The 19,596-nt window shown below is 40.8% G+C and overlaps 1 protein-coding gene across 6 annotated transcripts in view; it reads right to left on the bottom strand.

Moving 5' to 3' along the window:
- NME7 (NME/NM23 family member 7) overlaps positions 1–19,596 on the bottom strand; it is a 257,565-nt gene that overhangs the window by 110,333 nt on the left and 127,636 nt on the right. For 5 of the 6 annotated variants that reach the window (XR_007923829.2, XM_008264107.4, XM_002715560.5 and 2 more), the window contains exon 10: positions 15,538–15,639. Coding sequence is in view for 5 of the 6 variants with exons in the window: in XM_008264107.4 (XP_008262329.1) it covers positions 15,538–15,639 (102 nt within the window). In the remaining variant the exon portion in view is untranslated. Of the gene's footprint in view, positions 1–5,818; positions 7,970–15,537; positions 15,640–19,596 lie in introns of those variants that run through there. The other variant, XM_051857165.2, reaches the window with a different exon arrangement.

Raw genomic sequence — 19,596 nt, 5'->3', positions numbered from 1 at the left:
GGGCCAACTTCTGCTGCTTTCCCAGGCATATTAGCAGGCAGCTGGATCAGAAGTGGAGCAGCCAGGCCATGAACGAGAACTCAGATGAGATAGCTGAATGGCAGGCTACATCTTTACAAATGAGCCAGAATGCTGGCCCCCAGGTATCTCTTTCAAATGCTGACTTCATTTCCTCTTTATATATTCCTAGAAGTAGGATAGCTGGGTCATATGGTAGATCTATCTTTAGTTTCTTTTTTTTTTTTTTGACAGGCAGAGTGGACAGTGAGAGAGAGAGACAGAGAGAAAGGTCTTCCTTTGCCATTGGTTCACCCTCCAATGGCCGCCGCGGCCAGCGCACTGCGGCGGGCGCATCATGCTGATCCGATGGCAGGAGCCAGGTACTTATCCTGGTCTCCCATGGGGTGCAGGGCCCAAGTACTTGGGCCATCCTTCAGTGCACTCCCTGGCCACAGCAGAGAGCTGGCCTGGAAGAGGGGCAACCGGGACAGAATCCGGTGCCCGGACCGGGACTAGAACCCGATGTGCCAGCGCCGCAAGGTGGAGGATTAGCCTAGTGAGCTGCAGCGCAGGCCTATCTTTAGTTTCTTAAGAATCACTATATTATTTCTATAATGGCTGCACTAATTTGCATTCCCACTAACAATGTATTAGAATAGCAATAAACAGCAATTCTAACTTGACATGATTCCTCATTGTGGTTTTTACTTGCATTTCCCTAACGGCTAGTTATCCTGAGCATTTTTCATGTATTGGCCACTTGAATTTCTTCTTTTGAAAAATGTATAGTCAGATCCTCTGCCCATTTCTGAACTGGGTTGCTTATTTTTGTTGTTGAATTTCTTGAGTTATACAGTTTGTAAACATTTTCTCCCATTTTGTCAGTTGCCTGTTTACTCTGTTGATCATTTCTTTTGCTGTGCACTTCTCAGTTAGAAATAATCCCATGTGTCTGTTTTTGCTCTCGTTGCTTGTGCTTTTAGGTCTTATCCAAAAATACGGGGGGTCAGCTGTGGCGTAGCGGGTAAAGCTGCTGACTGCAGTGCCAGCATCCCAAATGGACGCCGGTTCACGTCCCAACTGCTCTACTTCTGATCCAGTTCTCTGCTATGGCCTGGGAAAGCAGTGGAAGATGGCCTAAGTCCTTGGGACCCTGCACCCACGTGGAAGACCCGGAAGAAGCTCCTGGCTCCTGATCAGCGCAGCTCCGACCATCGCAGCCAACTGGGGAGTGAACCAGCGGATGGAAGACCTCATCTCTTTCTCTCTGCCTTTCCTCTCTCTGTGAAACTCTTTCAAATAAATAAAATCTTTAAAAAACAAAACAAAAAAAACCCATAAAAATACGTTATGTCCATGTCTTTTTTTTATAAAGATTTATTTATTTATTTATTTGAAAGGTAGAGTTATAGACAGTGAGAGAGAGACAGAGAGAAAGGTCTTCCTTCCGTTGGTTCACCCCTCAAGTGGCCGCTACAGCCAGTGCTGCGCCGATCCGAAGCCAGGAGCCAGGTGCCTCCTCCTGGTCCCCCATGTGGATGCAGGGGCCCAAGCACTCGGGTCGTCCTCCACTGCCCTCCGGCCACAGCAGAGAGCTGGACTGGAAGAGGAGCAACCGGGACTAGAACCCGGTGCACATATGGGATGCCGGCGCCGCAGACAGAGGATTAGCCAAGTGAGCCACGGCGCCGGGCCCATATGTCCATGTCTTGAAGTGTGTCTCCTGTATTTTCCTTTAATCATTTCATAGCTTCAGGTTTTACATTTAGAACTTTTTTTTTAAGATTTATTTATTTATTTGAAAGTCAGAGTTACACAGAAAGAAAAGGAGAGGCAGAGAGAAAGAAAGAGGTCTTCCGTCTGCTGGTTCACTCCCCAGATGGTCGCAATTGCTGGAGCTGCACCAATACAAAGCCAGGACCCAGGAGCCTCTTCCTGGTCTCCCACATTGGTGCAGGGGGCCAAGGACATGGGCCATCTTCCACTGCTTTCCCAGGCCATAGCAGGGAGTTGGATAGGAAGTGGAGCAGCTGGGACTCGAACAGGCGCCCATACTGGATGTTAGCACCACAGGCAGTAGCCTTACCCACTATGCCACAGCACCGGCCCCACATTTAGAACTTTGATACATTCTTAATTTTGTATATAATGCTGGGTAGGGGTATTGTTTCAGTCTTCTGCATGCAGAAATCCAGTTTTCTGGACACCATTTATTGAAGAAACTGTCTTTTCTCAAGGGAGTGTTTTTAGCTGTCAAAGATAAGTTGGTTTTGAGTGCGTAGATTTTTTTCTGGGGTTCCTATTTCTATTTTGTTCCATTGGCCTATGTATCTATTTTAAAGTTGCTTTACTTATAATGGATCTATAGTATGTCTTGAAATCTGGTATTGTGATGCCTACATTTTATTTTTATTGCTCATGAGTGCTTTGGCTATTTGAGGTTTTCTGTGTGAATTGCAGGATTTTTTTTTCTAATTATGTAAAGAATGTCATTGGTATTTTGATGGAGATTGAATGGAACCTGTAAATCATTTTGGATAATATGGACATTTTGATAATATTAATTATTCCAAACCAGGAACATGGGAGGCCTTTCCATTTTTTTAATGTGCATATTTTTATTTTCTTTTTTAGTGTCTTGTATTTTTCATTGTAATGGCCTTTCACATCCTTGGTTAAATTTATTCCAAGGTATTTAATTTTCTTTTGTAACTATTGTGAATGAATTGCTTTTATAAATTCTCAGCTAGATCATTGTTGGTATATAAAAATGCTGCTGAAATTTGAGTGTTGTGCATCCTGAAACTTTACTGAATTCAGGTATCATTCTAATAGTATCTTGGTGGAGTCATTTGGTTCCCTTATCGGTATAGAAGCATACCAGCTGCAAAAAGGGATAATTTGTTTTCTGCCTTTCCTGTTTGTATACCTTCTAGGCACCTGAGTCAATTCCATGGTGTAGTTCCTTGTACTGGTGGCAGATTCAGTGTTTACCTCCTCACATACCACTGCATCAAACGGAACTAAACGTTACAGGGTGATGCTGCTTTCTTCTCCAAGCACCAGCAGGAGTGGTACACATACCATGGTTTATACTTTCCTTTTCTAACCATGTTATCACCACACACAGGTTTTAAACACGCAAGATTTACTGAAGTTTTGGGAAGACAAAGAAGACTGAGACCCCAGAAATTCAAATATCTTAGATTTCAGTTTTAGAACTCAAATTCTTAAAATTCCTCTGCCCTCTCAGTCTCTAGACTTGGTCTCTTTCCCCAGGCCTGAGCCTCTGATGCTGGCATGATTTCTTTCTTCCCTCTTATCCCTTACTATTCAATTCCTAATCATTTTTAATGTAGAATAATTTATGCTACTGTATGAATATGGTTTGAGCATGTCCCCCAAAGTTCCATTGATTAGAAGCTTGGTTCCAAGGTAGCATTATTAAGGGGTAGTAGAACCTTTAAGAGGAAGGACCTAATGAAAGGTCTTTAGGTCACTGGGGCACTGCCCACGGAAGGGATTTATGTAGTTCTGGTTGGATCCTACTTGGTTCCCTTGAGCTGGATTAGAAGTGAAGCAACCAGGACTTGAACTGGTGCTCATATGGGACGCTGGCACTGGAGGCGGCAGCTCAGCCTGCTGCACCACGAGGCTGGGCCCAGCAGGTTGAGATTTATCTGCTTGATTCTCTTGGTAGGCTGAGAGCTTCTTGAGGGTCTCAACTCATCTTTGATTCCCAGGTAAGGCAGTTCACCAATAAATGCCTGAACTTATGAATAAAGAATAACAACTGAAATAAACAAATTGATGTTTACTCTAAGTTTCCCATTCTGAAATGTGTTCCAATACTTACAGAATGAAGAAGCTAAAGAGTTGACATAAGGAAGGTTAAAGGGATCTTTCTGAGATAGTTTTCCCCATTTTCACAGCATTTTTTTTCTTATCCTTTATGAAAAATTTTTACAAATCATAACTTTAAATCCTTCCTTATATTGCAGTTCTGCACGTTATTCCCACCTTTACACTTTAAACGTTTAACTCCATTTGCTGTTTTGGGAACTGAGTCACTATTTAATACTCTTACTTAACTAAATTCTAGTTCAAGGGTAACTGAAAGAGTAAATGAGAACATCGATTAAAAATTAAATCTAACTGACCTTTTCTAGGTATGGGTGCATGTAGATTATATACTTCTGAACTTTTATAAGTTAATAACACATCCATTTAAAATTTATTTTGAGATGAGTGAGTAGTTAAACCTTAGGTATAGTTTATTTTTAAGAGAAATGTAATAATGAGGTAATGTATTTACAATGATCAACTGTTCCAGTTTGCCTGGCATTGAAGAATTTTTCAGGATGCTGATCTTTCAGTGAAAACCTGTGACAATCGTAGACAAATTGGTGAGAATGTATGGTTATTCTAAGAGTATACAACACTAAAGTTTTTCCTCAGTAAACTCTAGTAACAGGAATTCTTGACCTACTTTAATCTGTAGATATGCCTGTTATCTGGTGAAGGATAAATGACTTCTTCCATTGTTGTCATGCACTGAATTAACAGGAAGGAACATGGATCTGTGTTCTACTTGTCTTCATCAACAGAATAAAATGAAACATAGTACACAGAATTCTTTTCATCCTATTTCTGTACCCTAGAACTAAGGATTTGCATATCTCTTATCTCCTTTCATCAATTTAACCTTCATCTACTCATCCACTAGAGATAAAGAAAGGCAAAAGATGAGCACCATGGCAAACAACACCTGAATACTCTCACCATGTTTATTACTACTATCATGGTCCAAGTTAAAATCTTTTATGCCTGAATTAAAATTTCCATCCTTGTCTTCCTTTAGACTACTCTTAACATGTCAGTCACAATGTTCTTTTATTTTATTTTTAAAATGTTTATTATATATTAATTTTTAAATTATACAATATAATCATCTCAATAGTTAAAGAAAAGCTATTGATAAAATTTAATATCCCCTCATGACAGAAACTCTAAATAAATTAGGTAAAGAAGGAATGTTGTATCTCAACGTAAAAAGGCCATAGATAACAAAGCAACAATTAATATTATATTAAATGGGGAAAGGGTGAAGGCTTTCTAAGATCTGGAACAAGACAAGGATGTGCACTTTCCATACTTTTATTTAATACAGTACTAGAAGTCCTAGTTAGAGCAATTAAATGAGAAAGAAAGGGCACCCAAACTTGAAAGGAGAAAGTTAAACACAAATTGTCACAATTTTCAGATGACTACACCAGCAAACTATTAGAACTTATAGGCCGGCGCCACGGCTCAACAGGCTAATCCTCCGCCTTGCGGCACCGGCACACTGGGTTCTAGTCCCGGTTGGGGCGCCGGATTCTGTCCCGGTTGCCCCTCTTCCAGGCCAGCTCTCTGCCGTGGCCAGGGAGTGCAGTGGAGGATGGCCCAAGTGCTTGGGCCCTGCACCCCATGGGAGACCAGGAGAAGTACCTGGCTCCTGCCTTCGGATCAGCGCGGTGCGCTGGCCGCGGCGGCCATTGGAGGGTGAACCAACGGCAAAGGGAAGACCTTTCTCTCTGTCTCTCTCTCTCACTGTCCACTCTGCCTGTCAAAAAAAAAAAAAAAAAAAAAAAAACTTATAAATGAATTCAGCAAAGCTGCAGAATGAAAAGCCAACACAGAAAATTTAGTAGTATTCTTATAGACCAATAGTAAATTATCTGAAAAAAAAAAAAAAAGAAGCCCAAGAAAGCAATCTCATTTCTTTTTTTTTCTTTTTTTTTTTTTTTATTTGACTGGTGGAGTTAGACAGTGAGAGAGAAAGAGACAGAGAGAAAGGTCTTCCTTCCGTTGGTTCATCCCCCAAATGGCCGCTACAGCCAGTGTGCTTTGCGGATCCGAAGCTAGGAGCAACGTGCTTCCTCCTGGTCTCCCACGCGGGTGCAGGGGCCCAAGCACTTGGGCCATCCTCCACTGCACTCCCTGGCCCCAGAAGAAAGCTGGACTGGAAGAGGAGCAATGGGGACTAGAACCTGGCACCCATTTGGGATGCCGGCACTGCAGGCAGAAGATTAACCAAGTGAGTCACGTCGCCGGCCCCACAATCTCATTTCTAATAGTTATTCTAATAGCTACAAAAAGCACACAATGATCCTTTTAAAGTCAAATCCTCTCTACTTTTCCCAAACTCTTCAATGCTTTATGATCTCATTTACAGTGAAAGGAGAGTCATTCTAAGAGCCCGTTAGATTTGTCCTGTAAGTCTTCCCCCTGGCCTTATGTCCTACCTTGCTCATTAAGCGGTTCCTGGATTACTTTGAGAAAGCTCCACTCCCACTCCCAGGGCCTTTGCATTGGTTGTTCTCTCTGCCTAGGCTGCTCTTCACCCCCAAATTGGCACGGGTGTCTCTTTTATTCCTTGTTTTCTTAAATCTCACATTAATCTATGTAACTGCTGTCCTCTTCCTTGTTCATCATTTAACCACATGAAATGCAATGCATTCTACTCTTCGTTTACTATTTGTCCTAAACTAGAATGGAAGCTCAGTGCTCCATAATGAGATTCTGTCTCTCCCTTCTGACCTCTCAATCTGTTTTGTTTTCTGTTACCTTCAGTGTATAGAATATTGCCTGGCACATGGAAAGCACTCAAATATTTAAAGATGCATGAATGATTGAAGGATAGCTAAAAAGTTCCCTCAGTTAGGTTCTCTCCTTAGATTCCTGGGGCCTAAAATCACTCTTTTTTTTTTTTTTTTTTTTTTTAAGAGAATAATGTATTCTGTCTAAAAAGGAAAAGGGAAACCTCTGGGGAGTTATAACATTAATTGAGTGTAATCTCAGTGAGGCTGAATTTACCAGACCTTTATTCTGCTGAGAAAGCAGAGGAGGTCTGGGACTGAGTTCCTGGGGTTGAGAAGAGGGAAGGAAGAACACAAGGAACATAATCTACTTCTGTCACATTTTTCAGTGCGGTTGGCCTTGACTTAAGAGACAATGATATTTTATTTGCTCATTTTTAAGTTTTAGGACCCTATATTTTAAGTTTTGCTTTGAGACAATAATAAATTTGAAGGAAAGGACAAATAGATTACAGAGAATTTTTTTGTGCTATGACTCATTCAAAAACCTGATGCTCCATTACCTCCAAATATTACAGTGTATATTTCCTACCAGTATATAAATCTCTTATGTAACAATAATACAATCTTCATACTTAGGCCTCAGTGAAGTTTTACCAACTATTGCAATAATGTCCTTAGGGCCAAAGAATTCTTTTTCAGTCACAGTATTCAGATAAGCATTCAGTATTCAGAATCACATGGTGCATTTAGCTATCATGCCTCTTGAGTAATTTTTGGTTTAGAACAAGTTTTTTGATCTCTTTGCCTTCCTGACCTTGACACAGATAGAGGCCAGGGGCATATTTAATATTTCTATAAAACAGAATTCAGTTATAAGTATTTGGCAGGAATATAAAATAAATGATGTTATATTATTTTCATTTTATCCAATCATGTGATACATGACATGATTTTCCCACAACCTATGATGTTCACTTTGATCACTGTTATTGTTTAATGTTTGTTAATGTTCACCTCTGTAATGTTAATCTTTTTTCCTTTTATAACATAATCATTTTGTGTGGAGAAATTTTCAAACTATGTATATCACATTTTTAATCAAAATGTTAGTAATTCATTTATATTTACCTGGAGTCATGGTTCCCTATTTTAGTGAATGGATTGTAATCTGTGGGCATCATTATTTCTTTTGATGTTCACATTGCTTCTGATTGGACTAGCCGAAGTCCCTACAAAAATGGCTTCTGTGTCCAACATCACTCTGACATAATAACAAATTCCAAGATCATCTTGTGCTTTCTGTGCCCCAGCCCAGGAATTTGCCATTTTATTTCCCCAAGGAGCTTCATTTCTTCTCATGGGAAGTGGTATTGAGAGACTAAGCCCTGGAAGCCAAGTATATTCATTACCAAGAAATACATGTTCAGAAATACATGCATCCACATATAAATGTGCACATTTAATCTGTATATTGAAAGCTGTGGAGTCATATCACTTTCCCAATTCTAATTCAAAACCACAAAATTTGGAGACAGCACTGTGGTGCAGTGGGTTAAAGCCTCGGCCTGCAGTGCTGTGATCCCATTTAGGTTCTGGTTCAAGTCCTGGTTGCTCTACTTTCCAATCAAGCTCCCTGCTAATGTGCCTGGGAAAGCAGCAGAGGATGGCCCAAGTGCTTGGGCCCCTGCATCCACGACGGGGACCCAGAAGAAGCTCCTGGTTCCTGGCCTTGGATTGGCTCAGCTCCGGCCACTGTGGCTATTTGGGGAGTGAACCAGTGGATGGAGGACCTCCCCCCACCAATCTCCCACTTCTCTACCTCTCTCTATAACTCTTTCAAAAAAAAAAAAAAAAACCCACAAAATTCATTCTAGCTTTTTCATTTTGTCTGTATACATGACTTCTCTAAAAGAAATCGGCTCTTGTTGTCTTTACTTATGCATTTGATCAATTCCACCATATATAGCCAAACTCTGCCATACGTTTTCCCCATGAAGATGCTCTTCTCATGCCACACAGGCTTTGATATCCTGATAGAACACAGCTCCCATGTGACTGCCTTTGTTGTGCCAATCAGGCTAACATCCCAGGTCATATCTTCCTCCAGTTTCAAGGTCCAGGGTGCCTCTAAGTGTGAGTGTTGACATCTCAGATTGCAACTCCCAATGCCAGGCTAAAACCTGGCTGTACATCCCCTTCTCTCTTTTCTCAGAATCTGACAACCCAAGCCTGTCTACACTTCCCTGAGACAACTATCTTCAACCATTTTGGGCTATGCAACCCTACACTGTGTTGTCTGTCCAAGACTGACTTTCTTCATGCTTCTTGGGCTGTCACATCTCACACTTCTCATGCCAAGCTGCCCTCGTGTGTGGGTGTCTATTCTTCTACATTTCCTGGGTAATTCTTTGGATATTCATTTATACATTTTTATAGATATTTAAATTTTACAGATTATATCATATCACAAAATGAGGACTGAAAACATATGGCGGGGCTAGCACTGTGGCATGCTGGGTAAAGCTGCACCTGGGGCACTGGCATTCCATATTAGAACCAGTTCAAGTCCCAGCAGCTCCAATTCTGATCCAGTTCCCTGATAATATGCCTGGAAAAGCAGTGGAAAGTTGCTTGGGCCCTTGCACCCATGTGGGAGACCCAGAAGAAGCTCCTGGATCCTGGCTTCAGATTGGCCCAACTTCAGCTGTTGTGGCTATTTGGGGAGTCAACCAGTGGATGGAAGAGCTCTCACTCTCTGTCTCTTCTTTCTCTCTCTCTCTGTAACTCTTGCCTTTCAAATAACTAAATAAATCTTAGCAAAAATAAGGCAGATTCTCTGATAAAGAAGCCAAGAAAGCAATCTCATTTCTAATAGCTACAAAAAGCACACAATGATGCTTTTAAAGTCTCTATGTTGCCCAAGCTCTTCAATGCCTTCTGGTCTCACTTTGAGTAAAGATAAGAGTCATTCTAAGTGCCTGAGGAAATTCTGGGTATTCTGTAAAAAACAATGAGACTATATTCTGCTCCTGAAAATCTACTCATTTGTCTGGAATGTGATTCCACACGTATTCTTCCATTCATTTACTCTACCACCAATTATTTATCAAGTATTTTCCATATTCCAGGTACCCCACTCTGTGCAAGGAATACTGAGATGAATGAAACAGGATTTTAAAGGCAGATTTTGAAGGGCTGGGTAGTGTATGAATAAGTGTCTTAGGTGATGTGAGAATATTATATATAGAGTCAGTGAGGGCACAAAAGAATCAACAGCCAATTCTGTCTGAGGGAGGCGGGGCCAAGAAATAATTTCCAAGTGCTTGGACAAAATCTCTATAGTTGAGGACATCTCTCACACACAGAAATGGAGGTGCAGAGAGAGAATGACGAAAAACACTGGTTTAATAAGAACAAACAATTTGATACTAGGGAGGGGAAAATGTAATTGTAGAGGGCAGTGCAGAGGCAAAAATATGCAGGAATTGGCTGGCGCCGCGGCTCACTAGGCTAATCCTCTGCCTGCGGCGCCGGCACACCGGGTTCTAATCCCGGTCGGGCACCGGATTCTGCCCCGGTTGCCCCTCTTCCAGGCCAGCTCTCTGCTGTGGCTAGGGAGTGCAGTGGAGGATGGCCCAAGTCCTTGGGCCCTGCACCCCATGGGAGACCAGGAGAAGCACCTGGCTCCTGCCTTCGCATCAACATGGTGCGCCGGCCGCGGTGGCCATTGGAGGGTGAACCAACGGCAAAAGGAAGACCTTTCTCTGTCTCTCTCTTACTATCCACTCTGCCTGTCAAAAAAAAAAAAGCAGGAACTTAGGAGGCCAGAAGTAGTACGGAGCTGTATCATGGAGGACTTTGAACACCTTCTAGTGGCAGGTGAAGGTCGGTTGTAAGAAATAGGGAGCTGTTCGGAGCTTGCAGCTGAGGAGTACAAACTCTCTACACTTTAGACAGCGTGGTCTCAGGAATGCAGAAGATGCAATATGAGGGGTAAGACACTGCAAGCGTGAGAAAAATTTCAGAGATAAGAGAAATGGTGAGGATAAACGATAAACTAAGCAGCACTGGGGATGCAGATAGAGATGTTGCGGGCTAGGTTGGGCCTAATTTCTCTTCCAAACTCTTGCCTTTTGAGAATCATTCTAAATACAAGTGCAAATATGACATGCAATGTGATAATGTTTATTTACAAAATGAGGAAAACAGTACACACACACACATACACACACATATGGGCTTTATTTAGGGACATTAGGCCAGGAAAACTAATGAGAGTGATTTTCATACCAGGTTTTCTTTGGGTGCACGTGGAGACAAAGCACTTTCATTTTACCCAGCTCTTTTTGAGCTTAAAAACAGAAGTGCATGTGTGGTACAGCCCCAGGTCCCAGGTAAGGGGAAGTACTTCCTGGGAAAGGGGTCATCTAATTGACAGGTGGGTGGATAAGATTACATGGAGTGGGGGAGGTATGGCTCCCACCTCATGAACTTAATTTAGCTACCTGACAATTACCATTTTAGGGATAGACACTCAGATGTAAAGGAGCATGTTACAGGACTTGAGACATTAATAGTTGAGCTGGGATATGGAGAGAAGAGAGTTTCAAATGAGTTCATGGTTTCCAGATAGAATGACGTTCTTAAGGACAGGAAAACATGAGAGGGTTGGGAAATACTGAGTTCTGGGGGGCACATGAAACACACAAGAGAAATCTAGGCTGGAGGCATGGATTTTAATCATCGGCATACTAATTGGTAGGTAATATGCTAGTATATTAATATTAGTAGTTTCATCCAGAGAGAGCCGACAGAATTTGGAGAGACATAAGGAATGACACCTTCAGAACACCTTAACTTATAGGACACATAAAGAAAGGGACTCTTGCCAAGGAGAATCAAGATAGATTACTAATAAGTAAGAGATAGGAGGAGAACAAAGAATGATTAACATGGAAATTAGTGGAGGGACTTCTGGCTTCCTGTCATGGAGGATTTTCTTGCATTGGGGCAATACACTGAAAACAATTAAAAGCTCGACGGTCTTTTTTTTTTTTTTTTTTTTTTTTGACAGGCAGAGTGGACAGTGAGAGAGAGAGACAGAGAGAGAAAGGTCTTCCTTTGCCGTTGGTTCACCCTCCAATGGCCGCCGCTGCAGCCGGCGCACCGCACTGATCCTGGCAGGAGCCAGGAGCCAGGTGCTTTTCCTGGTCTCCCATGGGGTGCAGGGCCCAAGCACCTGGGCCATCCTCCACTGCACTCCCTGGCCATAGCAGAGAGCTGGCCTGGAAGAGGGGCAACCGGGACAGAATCCGGCGCCCCAACCGGGACTAGAACCCGGTGTGCCGGCGCCGCAAGGTGGAGGATTAGCCTATTGAGCCACGGCGCCGGCTGACGGTCTTAAAACTCTGAAATATACTTAAGCGCACATGTGTGTGTATGTATGTACATGTGCATAAAAATTAGAGAGAAGCAAAAGCAGATGAAACATGGAATGAACAATAGAATCTAGGGAGACTAGAGAAAGAAGTTAGGAAGTGTTAGCAAACACTAGAAAAGGGAGGGGTGACATCCTGAAGGTCTTAGTCAAATCAAAGGTGCCTGTGAAAAGGATCAAGAGTCCCAGAGAACCAGAAAACCATGACAGACACTACTATACTAGGGATTAAGTTTGCAAAAATGGCTCTCCTCTGGATGTCAGCTGTGGAAGAAAACTGCAAAGCAGAATGATTAAAAATGAATGACAGAAAGAGTCTTTCTTCTGCCCAGGATGACGGTAGAAATTTGGATGAAGAGAAAGAACATGATCAGGGTTCCAGGGTCTTCAGTAGACAAAGGAATGACCACATGTCAAGTAGATGACAGATCTAATAGACATCAGCTCCTGAGCTTTCCCCTTCCAAGTTTACCACAACTTTCTACACAGTGATGAAGACAATTGCATTTCCAAAATAGCATGAAAACTTCTTCCAGAGGCAAATCTGAAATAAGTTTTCTGTCTAAATGGATTTATTTTTCCATAAATAGTTATGCACTGAGTGAATACAACACTAATTGTAAAGAAATGTGTGATTTTTTTCCACTCAATCCAGTAAACCTAATTGCATCAAATATGTATAGAACATGCTATATAAATGTACTCTTATCAGTCCATACATTATATTTTATTAAAACCTAAGCTTTTTCATTCTTTTCAGAGAGTAAAATAAAAGTTGAAACTCTAATATCCCCCCCACCCTGATGATGGATCTCTTTCAGCACCACTTCTAGAAAGAATGGAAGACATTTTGATCACACACAGTTGAGTGTTTTCTTCTAAGTAGGAGACCACAAAAAGGAAGGATCTGCCAGTAGCACAGACATCAAAGATGAAATGGTGTTCTTCTGCAACGAATGTCTCTCCTCACGCTTGTCACCCAGCCCAGGCTAAGCTAACTGTTGTAATTCTGGGCTCTCAAATTGCAGATATCAAACAATGCAATTGCCACAGTAGACAGAAAATGGTTACTGATAGCTGTCCTTGTGTAGACTTTAAGCTCTTCAAGGCTGCTTTATACCCACAAACACTTCCACATTAAACAGTGAATAAATAATAAAATTAAAAAAAGGGGGCCAGCATTGTGGCACAGTGGGCTAATGCCCTGGCCTGAAGCACCAGCATCCCATATGGGTACCGCTTCTAGTCCTGGCTGCTCCTCTTCTGACCCAGCTCTCTGCTATGGCCTGGGATAGCAGTAGAAGATGGCCCAAGTTGTTGGGCCCCTGCACCCACATGGGAGACCCGGAGGAAGCTCCTGGTTCCTGGCTTCAGATCGGCGCAGCTCCAGCTGTTGCGGCCATCTGGGGAGTGAATCAGCAGATGAAAGACCTCTCTCTCTGTCTCTACCTCTCTCTGTAACTCTTTCAAATAAATATAATAAATCTTAAAAAAAAAACACAAACTTATTCCTTTTTGCCAGCTTGCATCTTTTGAATTACCCATTTGTTGAGTCAGGTGATCATTTACAATTTTAATTATCATAAAAAATTAAACAAAATACTCTCTTGCCCATCTTCAGAAGTGAGAACATAAAAATGTTAAAAATGAAAAAAAAAAAAACCCAAGTTCTACTTACTTAGCTAGCCACCAAAATCACTCTTTCTAAATTCTTTTGACTAGTATTCAGTAAACACACAGCCTCACCAGGGCTTTCGTCCAACACCCTCTACAACTGCATCCTAATCCTATTGGAATCAGCACTCTTCTGTAACCGCATCTATTTTTCTTTCCCCCTGAAAAGATATAAAGTAGGTCCTGGTGACTTTCTCTACTGATGTCATCACCTCTGCTCCTTTCTATTTCTAGAGCCTCGGTTTTTTTTTTTTTTAAGGGTTTTATTTATTTATTTGAGAGGTAGAATTATAGACAGTGAGAGGGAGAGACAGAAAGAAAGATTTTCAATCTGTTGGTTCACTCCCAAGGGCCAGAGCTGCGCTATCCGAAGCCAGGAGCCAGGTACTTCTTCCAGGTCTCCCACACAGGTGCAGGGGCCCTAGCACTTGGGCCATCCTCCACTGCCTTCCCAAGCCACAGCAGAGAGCTGGATTGGAAGAGGAGCAGCCAGGACTAGAACTGGTGCCCATAAGGATGTTGGCACCGCAGGTGGAGGATTAACCTACTGCGCTATGGCGCCGGCCCCGAGCCTCTGTTTTTAATGTCTTTCAATTTAGTTCACTCTAGTTGCATCAAAGGAATAATTCAGCATAATCAAAATTAAACTACATCTTAGGAATTCCTATTTCATACATATGGGATTCAAATGATATGGAATCCTCCTTTTTCTGGCTTTTCTGAATATCCCCCGTATCACATTCTTTTCTACTAGCCTCTATCTAAACAAACATGTTTCCTCAGGCTTTCACATATAAATTTCTCACTGAAGTCAGGGAAATATTCTTGCTGTGGTATGCTATGATAGTAAATTTGAAAATTATTTCATTATTGTCTTTGCACACACATTAGGACATTCTTTTGGTGGTCCTGCTCTAGGCAGGCATACAGGATAAAATTGATTAGGTTTGTGAGCTGGAATAGCCTTCCACCCTCACCACACCCCATGTGACTTCATGTCCCTACCTGACCACACCTGTGTGTCCACCTGCCAATCTAATTGGCCATTCCCCTTTGGAAGTGGATTAAAGGCCTGAAACACAGTGGGCCCGGCCTTTTTTCCCCGGACCCGCTTGCTGCCCTACACCTTTGGCCGTGTGGCCTTTGGGCCACCTGCCCCATGCTTCCTGGCCTGCATGCTCCTCCACGTGGCTGGCTCCCAGTGCTCGGTATGAACCCAGATTACCCTTCTCCCTTGGATTAGACTAATGCCCTTACTCTCCTACGCATTTCTCTCACTGAATAAAAAGCTTAAAACTTATCATGCTGCCTTGTTCATTTATGCCAATATTCAGAATCCTTCCCTGAATATTAGGCAATAACCCACAAGGCTTATGAATATTCCAAATTTATCAATAAGCATCCAGTAACATGAATGGTACCCCATACTCCGATATTATTTGGCAACCCAGGTGGGACTTCTAAGGGGTATGTCTCCCATAACAGTCTGATTTGTCTTTCAAATCTCTGTTTACATCTCTCTTCCTCTAACACAGCTTCCAGGTCTTATCAAACCTGGTAAGTCCTTAAATAATTTCTATCCTAAGATTTGTAAAATTACTTAACAATTTATGAAGAAACAATAACAAAAATAACACGGTAAATACTTCTGTCCAATTCCATATTGTCAGAAGGCTAATAACAATTATTTTTCTTGGAATATTACATGAAAGTAAATTATTTGCATAATAAAATCATTTTTATATTATTTCTTTTAAAGAACAAACTAAAAATACCAACCCTGTTAATATATTTAGTTAATGGATAACAGAAACTACATTCTTATTTTAAACAATAACTTACAGGATCAGCAGGTCCACAGAATTCTCGAAATGTCTTTGTAACATTATTCTGTTGAATCTCCAGTGCTACACAAGGACCAGAATACATTTCTGTCACCATCTCCTATGATACATAATATAAAAGAACACAAAAGAATAAATATAATTTAATGATCTTTTACATTTCTTCTTATAACTGCCACTATTTCACTAATCTCAACATGTTAAAGTTCTCTTTGCTCTCTTTCCCACCTGTAATCCACATGCTAAGTAGGTCCCAAATTTTGTCTATTTTTCCCGCAAAAATATATTTTAGATTTGTTCCCTTGTCACCATTTCTCCTACTACCATCATTTTATGTGTTTTACTACCTGACACTTTCATTATTTGAAATTATCTTCTAGTTTATCTTCACTTCAGAGATCTCTCCCCTAACGAGTACAATGATGTCATACTAACATTCCTACAAATTGTTTCTCCTGAAGAGTCATTTTAAAAACCATGCATTCTAACAACAAAAATTAACAGGGACCAAATTTATTCACCAACAATAAACACCTAGACAATTCAACAAAAATAAATGAAACAGCTTATGGACACTGGATGTCACACGGCACAGGCCTGTAACTGTTGAGATAATTGTTCCATCTTAATGTCTTCAGGCAGGGTCCTGACTGTATGACAGGCAGACAAAACACAACACAGTCCAACATTCTTACTGAGTTGAAGAGACAAAGACTGGAGTTCAGGGAGGTCAGTGCAACTAAAAATTTTCAGAGCAAAATACTGGAAAGAGAAAGGGAGCTACACAGGCAGTGAACTACTGGATCTCCAGAGAAGTTCACATGAGCCTTTGGCTCAGAGTTTGTGGTAGGAATAGAGGAAACTACAAAAGGCAGGGAAAAGAATGACTAGAAAGCAGTAGACCACACAACTCAAAGAGGTGGGATGCAGCTGAAAACAGTTTGTGCGTCTACCGACCAGCATGGAAAGCCCTCCTAAGACACCAGGAGCACAGGCGGGGTGCTCAGAGGGATAAGACAACACAGTCGCTGAGCAAAACCAGCCCTGGATTACGAGGGGCTCTGTGCCAGTCCTACACAGCTTCAAAGCAAGCCTCAAAAGTGTCAAACTGATGCCAAGCAACCTAGGTTCCAGAACATGACACTATCCACCATGGAATACTAAATTTCACAATATCCAATGTCCAATAAAAGAATACGAGACATGCAAAGAGAAGTAGGAAAATATGAATAATGATCAGAAGAAAACTCAATAAATAGACCTAACAAGAGAAATTATGTAATTAACATAGAATGTGTTAAAACAGCTATTACAATAAGCTCCATGTGCTCAAGATATAGAAGAAAATACGGGGCTGGTACTGTGGTGTAGTGGGTAAAGCCTCTGCCTGCAGAAGCTGCCACCATCCAATATGGTTGCTGATTCAAGTTCCAGTTGCTCCACTTCTGATCCAGCTCCCTGCTAATGTGTCTGGAAAAGCAGCAGAAAATGGCCCAAGTTGTTGGGCCACTGCACCCACATGGGAGACCCGGAAGAAGTTCCTGGCTCCTGGTTTTGGATTGGCCCAGCTCTGGCCATTGCAGCCATTTGGGAAGTAAACCAACAGATGGGAGGTCTCTCTCTCTCTCTCTCTGTCAATCTGTGTGTGTGTGTGTGTGTGTGTGTGTCTGCCTCTGCCTCTCTGTAACTCTTTCAAACGAATAAATAAATCTTTTTGTTTTAAAGAAGGAAATACAGACGTAGTAAGGATAAAAATCAAAGATATTGAAAAGACCCAAATGAAATTTCTGGAGATAAAATACAAAACATCTGAATTAAAAAGTATACTGGATGGGGTGTTCATAAGACACTGCAGGAAAGTAAATAAATTTGAAGATGTTCAATAAAAACTATTCAACAATAAGCATTGAGATACAGAAGAATAAATAAAAATGAGGTACTAGACTTGTTTATGTGCTCCCTTTGACTCTTAGTCCTTTCATTATGATCAATTGTGAACTGAAATTGATCACTTGGACTGGTGAGATGGCATTGGTATATGCCACCTTGATGGGATTAAATTGGAGTCCCCTGGTATGTTTCTAACTCTACCATTTGGGGCAAGTCAGCTTGAGCATGTCCCAAATTGTACATCTCTTCCCTCTCTTATTCCCACTCTTATGTTTAACAGGGATCACATTTCAGTTAAATTTCAACACTTAAGAATAACTGTGTATTAATTACAGAATTAAACCAGTCATATTAAGTAGAACAGACAAAAAAAAACTACTAAGAGGGATAATGTATTAAGTTGTTCATTAACAGTCAGGGCTATGCTGATCAAGTCACCGTTTCTCATAGTGTCGATTTCACTTCAACAGGTTTCCTTTTTGGTGTTCAGTCAGTTGTCACCAATCAGGGCGAACATATGGTATTTGTCCCTTTGGGAGAATAAATAAAGGGGAGAGTGATCAAACATGGGAAGCGAGATACTCAGCAGACTCATAGAATGGCGGATGTCCTAAACAGCACTCTGGCCTCAGAATCAGCCTTAAAGGCATTCCGATCTGGCTGAAAAGCCCATGAGAGTATTTCAGGCATGGAAAGCCAAGACACTCTGGCAAAAAAAAAAAAAAAAACAAAACAAAACAAACAAAAAACAAACAAAAAAAAACCAACAACACCACCACCACCTAAATGAAAGATCTATGTGAGTGAGATCCCAGTGGAAAGAACAGGTCTTCAAAGAAGGAGGTACCTTTCTCTGAAGGGAGGAGAGAACCTCCACTTTGACTATGACCTTGTCTAAACAAGATAAGAGTCGGAGAACTCAAGGGGCTTCCATAGCCTTGGAAACTCATGACTGGTGCATAGGGAGATTACTGATGCCATAAACAGGAGTGTCAATTTGTAAAGTCAACAACAGGAGTCACTGTGCACTTACTCCTCATGTAGGATCTCTGTCCTTAATGTGCTGTACATTGAGGCTTAATGCTATAACGAGTACTCAAACAGTATATTTCACTTTGTGTTTCTATGGGGGTGCAAACTGTTGAAATCTTTACTTAATGTATACTAAACTGATCTGTTAAAAAAGAAGAAATTATCAATTCCCAACTTGACTCTCGCTGGGATTAAACATGACAATAGGTCTGATCTGATTTCATCATCATTTAAAAAATCATCTATTATTTTTCACTTTGTTTCTGTGTGGGAGTAAACTGTTGAAATCTTTACTTAATGTGTGCTAAACTGATCTTCTGTATATAAAGAGAATTGAAAATGAATCCTCATGTGAATGGAAGGGGAGAGGGAATGGGAAAGGGGAGGGTTGCGGGTGGGAGGGACGTTATGGGGGGGAAGCCATTGTAATCCATAAGCCGTACTTTGGAAATTTATATTCATTAAATAAAAGTAAAAAAAAAGAATAAATAAAAATGAAAACAAAAATTGACCTGTGGGACAAAAATCAAACTATGTATGTATATATATATATATATATATATGGAGTACTAGACAAAAAGCTGATGAACAGAAAAATATTTTAAGAAATAATTGGAAAAAACTTGCCAAATTTGTTGAAATCCATAATCAAAATTCAAACAGAACCCAAGGAGAATAAATATAAATAAAAGTACAATGGGCATAACAAAAATCAAATTAGTTAAAAACTTTAAAAACAGAAGGGAAAAAAGAGACATACTACACAGCAGCAAGACAAAGATAAGGATGACAACAATACCATCAATAAAATCGATCAGTCTAGAATTTGAAATTCAGGCAGAAAAATATTTTTCAGTTGAGGGAAGAGTAAAGACTCTTCAGACAAACAAGAGCTGAGAGATTTACCATCAGCAACAGCCTTAAATATTTTTTAAATGTTATATTCTTCAAATAAAAGGGCAAAAACACCAGGTAAAAATAGGGACCTATACAAAATAACAGTAAACGTGTGGGTAACTATAAAATACAATTACACATATGCAACTAAAATATATGAAAACAACAGCACATAGGATCAGAAGGTGGAGATGTTAAGTATACTATTTTAAGTTTCATAAATATCAGGTAGTATAAT

This window comes from Oryctolagus cuniculus, chromosome 7 (assembly GCF_964237555.1).
Source record: "Oryctolagus cuniculus chromosome 7, mOryCun1.1, whole genome shotgun sequence".
Classification (NCBI taxonomy): domain Eukaryota; kingdom Metazoa; phylum Chordata; class Mammalia; order Lagomorpha; family Leporidae; genus Oryctolagus; species Oryctolagus cuniculus.
Note: the sequence above shows the minus strand (reverse complement) of the source record. Positions and strands in the feature narration are given on the sequence as shown.